At 32.1% G+C, this 4,327-nt stretch overlaps 1 protein-coding gene across 1 annotated transcript; it reads left to right on the top strand.

Moving 5' to 3' along the window:
- The first annotated feature begins 836 nt into the window (after positions 1–836).
- On the top strand, positions 837–2,800 carry LOC134258911 (microfibril-associated glycoprotein 4-like). Its single transcript, XM_062741511.1, has 4 exons — positions 837–1,119; positions 1,493–1,629; positions 2,380–2,476; positions 2,793–2,800. The coding sequence occupies exons 1-4, from the start codon at positions 837–839 to the stop codon at positions 2,798–2,800; spliced, it is 525 nt and encodes a 174-aa protein (XP_062597495.1).
- Positions 2,801–4,327: the final 1,527 nt, after the last annotated feature.

The raw sequence follows: 4,327 nt of genomic DNA, 5'->3' as shown, positions 1-4,327 counted from the left end.
AATACCTGTAAATAGTGAAGAACATGATCGGCGTTTTGTACTTTTTTGTTCAAAACGTTAACCCCGAGCAAATGTTTGCCCAAAATTCACCGTTAAATATGCTGTATTTCCAACAGTTATACACCATCTGTCCTTTTGAGAGATTTGGCCAAGAATTCGCTTACCAATTAAATTGTTTTATTTAACACATTGTCTATATAATATATATGGATATATAAAACCGACAATTGTTGATAGATTATAGAAATACCCAAAATACGGGCACACAGTCACAGTTTTCCTCATTACATCTTTTGCTTCTGATTGGTTTCTGTATCTAAAAATATAATTTTGCGGTTGGCAAAGCTACCCCTAGCACGTCTTATTTTCTGTTGTTCGTCATTTCGGGCGCTGTAGTTACTAAAGAGATCAGAAAGGGGTCAGTTATAAAAAAATATGAGACGTACTTGATGACAATGCAGATCTTTTAATAATCATTTTTAATCAGAAAATATAAGTAATAAAGTTCAATGTACAATAATATAAAGTATTTAATTAGGAAAAGTAGAATAAAATTACTACTGATATTACTTTGAATGCGACTTTTATTCCGATTTGTGTTAGGTTAAATGCTTACACTCATGAAACATTAATTTGAATATTTTGAAAATCAACATTCATGGTAATTTAAATCGAATTCATCAAAATCAATATTTTGATAAATGAAACATGCTGAGTACGTAACTATTAGCCAATCATTTTCAGTAATTGATGTATATTTTGTTATTTATATTTGGCGTTCTGTATACTAAATAGCTATTTCAACGCAGCTAGTTGTTGTAAGTACAAGTTACAATATGGGCGCTCTCTGTGTAATTATTTTAGCTTTGGTCTTTTTTGCAAAGTGCCAATCTACCATTATTTCGAGGAAATATACCGCACAACTGCAAATTGATGAACAGAATTTAAATGAAGACCTTTTAGGGGAGCACGACTCTTCATCAGTTATAGTGTGTGCAGCGTGTTGCCAAAAGGAGTGTAGTTTTTATGGGTTTAATCCGCAGAAGAAGAAATGTCGGACCCACACGAAGATAATTAAGTCGGGGATGTTTACTGAGGCTGGCTGGAGATACTACTCACGTAACTGTAGGTATAGTATGTATATCTGTAAATTTTCTTTATTTCATTTGCCAAAAATCAAATTACTATGATGATTTTTATCGCTCAGCATGACTAAGTAATAGTTTTTCTAATTATTTCTTATCACATCAATTTCTGTTATAGGAATACCAGAATTAAGATAGGATATTTTTCTATTTGTTATTTCTATGGATTGTATATACATATTATGATTCCAGTATTATTGTCTATTTGTTTTTACTATGGACTGTATACACATTCTATGATTCCAGTACCATTTTTATGAGATATTTCTGTGGATTGTATTTACACAGTATGATTTCTGTATTATTTTTCAGTTATCTTTTATGGATTGAAATTTTTTCTGCTTTAGTCATTCCAATAGACTGTAAGGACCTTCAAGCAGATGGACAGTTAAATTCAGGGGTGTATGAAATCTACCCCTATGGAACCATCACAAGTCCTGTCCAGGCATACTGCGATATGACCAAAATGGGCGGGGGATGGACGGTTTGTAGTTTATTTTAATATAAAGGCATATTATACAATTTATTTCACACTCAATGTTTTTGTTGTTTAACAGAATATAGACTAAATATATATATATATATATATATATATATATATATATATATATATATATATATATATATATATATATATATATATATATATATATATATATATATATATATATATATATATATATATATATAAAAGCACTAAAAAACCAACAACACTGTATATCCTAAATGTCGGATCTACCAAGTAGATACAAGGTCAAGGATGGAAATTTATATAAAGCACTAAAAATGACCAACGACACGAACAATAAAAATTGTCAAATTTTCGGGACGCCCTGTCCCTTCCTCAGGACAAAGAAAAAAGTTAGAAAGTCATAAGAACAAAGGAAAAAGAGAAACAAGAACAACTAGCACTACTACTAAACTACTAAACACTAGATATTTATACTAGGAATACTAGTAAATATCTAGTGTTTAGTAGTTTAGTAGTAGTGCTAGTTGTTCTTGTTTCTCTTTTTCCTTTGTTCTTATGACTTTCTAACTTTTTTCTTTGTCCTGAGGAAGGGACAGGGCGTCCCGAAAATTTGACAATTTTTATTGTTCGTGTCGTTGGTCATTTTTAGTGCTTTATATATATATATATATATATATATATATATATTCTTAACTTATATCATAAAATATGTATCCCTCAAATGTTGAAATCAACGATCTGCTATACGAGTTAACTTTAAAGGCAATCCAAAAAAGAATAACTGGATCCCTGGATTTTGACAGGAACTGGAGGGAATATAAAAACGGATTTGGTTTACCAGAACAGGAGGTCTGGGTTGGTAAGTGTGAATTGTTTTCAAATAGGAACTTGTTACGACCTTCAAAGTTTGAAAAATAGGTGTGTCGTGTAATAGATTAAAGCGTAACAAAGATTTGAATTTAATACTAGGAAATATTTGATCTACGACATTTACATATCATATTAGATTTGTGTAGTAAATAAAGAGAAAAAAAGAAGAGAAGAAAATCATTAAGCGTTATTTTATGAAACAAAAGAAAGAATTACTGTCTACAGCCAAGGAAAAGAATTTGATTGTTCATTACGACAGATTCATATTTATAATAGAATTAATTTGTAATGCAATGTGTTTTTAGCTCGTTAAACATACATCTTAATACAGGAAATGACGTAATCCATCAATTAACAAAAGAAAACAGCTCGTACTTTTATGTGTCCATCACTCTCCAGAATGGTACGACGCTGTATGAAATGTACAATCGATTCTCTGTCTCCGACGAAACAGGGAAATACCAACTCTTTCTTGCAGGACCTGCCACGGGGACCTTAGGTAAATGAATCCACGTTAAGTTCTTAAAACTAGGTTTCAATTACCGGTACGTATAGTATCATAACAATACTCTTCTGTATTGAAATATTAGTTAGTTGTCAAAGAAAAAAGAAAAATGCGTTTTTTTCAGATATTTTTTTTTCATATTCTAGTGTTAAATCTAAAGCACACTTGCATGGCACGGCGCAGTGCCCCTTTTTCTCGGCGCCAAGCCTTTTTTTCCAACGCCATGCCCTCATTTCCTAACCCAAAATTATCAACATGCCCAGATTAGGCAATATTCCTTAGCTGTTCCGTTTACATGGTTTATTCAGTGCATACTGATAATCCCTTTGTTTATACAACGACAGGAGATCACCTCACGCTTGAACGCTTGCACACATCCACCTGGCTAAACATTATGCCTCAGGCTGTCAGAGTAGAGGAATTGATATAAAAAATATCACTCTTTCCAGGACCTAGAGCCGTCTATCTTAGAAGTACCTCAGTATCATTATTGACGATTAGATTAAAAATATATAAATCAATTATCTCTGTGATACCTCTTGTTTCATTTTACAGGTGACGCTATGTTAGATACAGGATATTCTCACAATGAACTGTCTGGGATGAACTTCTCTACCCCAGACAGGGATAATGACGGGTGGATTGCCAATAATTGTGCTGCTCACATTAAAATAAGAGGGGGTTGGTGGTTTAACTTCTGTCATCGGGCCTTCCTTAACGGTCCCTGGTCCCCGGAAGACTGGCTTTCCCCATGGTCTCCTACAGTAAGTAGTGGAGCGTCAGTAAAAGGGACCACCATGATGGTCAGACGTCACTAGGTAAACCTTAATAAATTTTAACATATATTTTTTTGTTTTAGTATTACTGTGAACATTTCAGTTATAAGAGTTTTTTTTTAATTGATAAAAAAAATACAATTACACACCTATCTGTGAAGTATTAATTTAATTTTTTTTCTAACAGACGAAAGATCAACCATGGTTTTGGCAAACCCTCAAGAGAAGATTTTAAATTAATTCCATTGCAGAGTTCTTTTGTTTTAAAATATGTAACATCAAGAAACAAACATGTAAACAAATATGATTTCGGCAAGGAAGGGGGTTGGACTATTCTTTAAAGCAATATTGGTGTATTCATCAAAATATGTACTTTATATGTGTAGTAATAAATATGAAATAAGATATATTTCGTTCTTTTTTTCCCAAAGACTGATAAATGAAGATAACTGGACGGATAATTAGGATGTAGATTACTTTATTGTTAAACCTATCACAGTGGAACCTGTTTAATTTTACACATGCAATACTCTTGACAGTGATTTCAGCCATTTAATTT

The sequence above is a fragment of the Saccostrea cucullata genome, unplaced genomic scaffold, assembly GCF_032062105.1.
Source record: "Saccostrea cucullata isolate Sc308-1 unplaced genomic scaffold, CSIRO_AGI_Scuc_v1 ctg13294, whole genome shotgun sequence".
In the NCBI taxonomy this organism is placed as follows: domain Eukaryota; kingdom Metazoa; phylum Mollusca; class Bivalvia; order Ostreida; family Ostreidae; genus Saccostrea; species Saccostrea cuccullata.
Note: the sequence above shows the minus strand (reverse complement) of the source record. Positions and strands in the feature narration are given on the sequence as shown.

What these genes read in the sequence shown, in the direction of transcription:
- LOC134258911 (XM_062741511.1), top strand. Translation starts at nt 837, where the DNA reads ATGGGCGCTCTCTGTGTAATTATTTTAGCTTTGGTCTTTTTTGCAAAG. An exon ending in TGGCTGGAGATACTACTCAC is followed by an intron (nt 1,120 to 1,492) that starts GTAACTGTAGGT and finishes TTTCTGCTTTAG; the next exon opens with TCATTCCAATAGACTGTAAG. An exon ending in AAATGGGCGGGGGATGGACG is followed by an intron (nt 1,630 to 2,379) that starts GTTTGTAGTTTA and finishes TTAACTTTAAAG; the next exon opens with GCAATCCAAAAAAGAATAAC.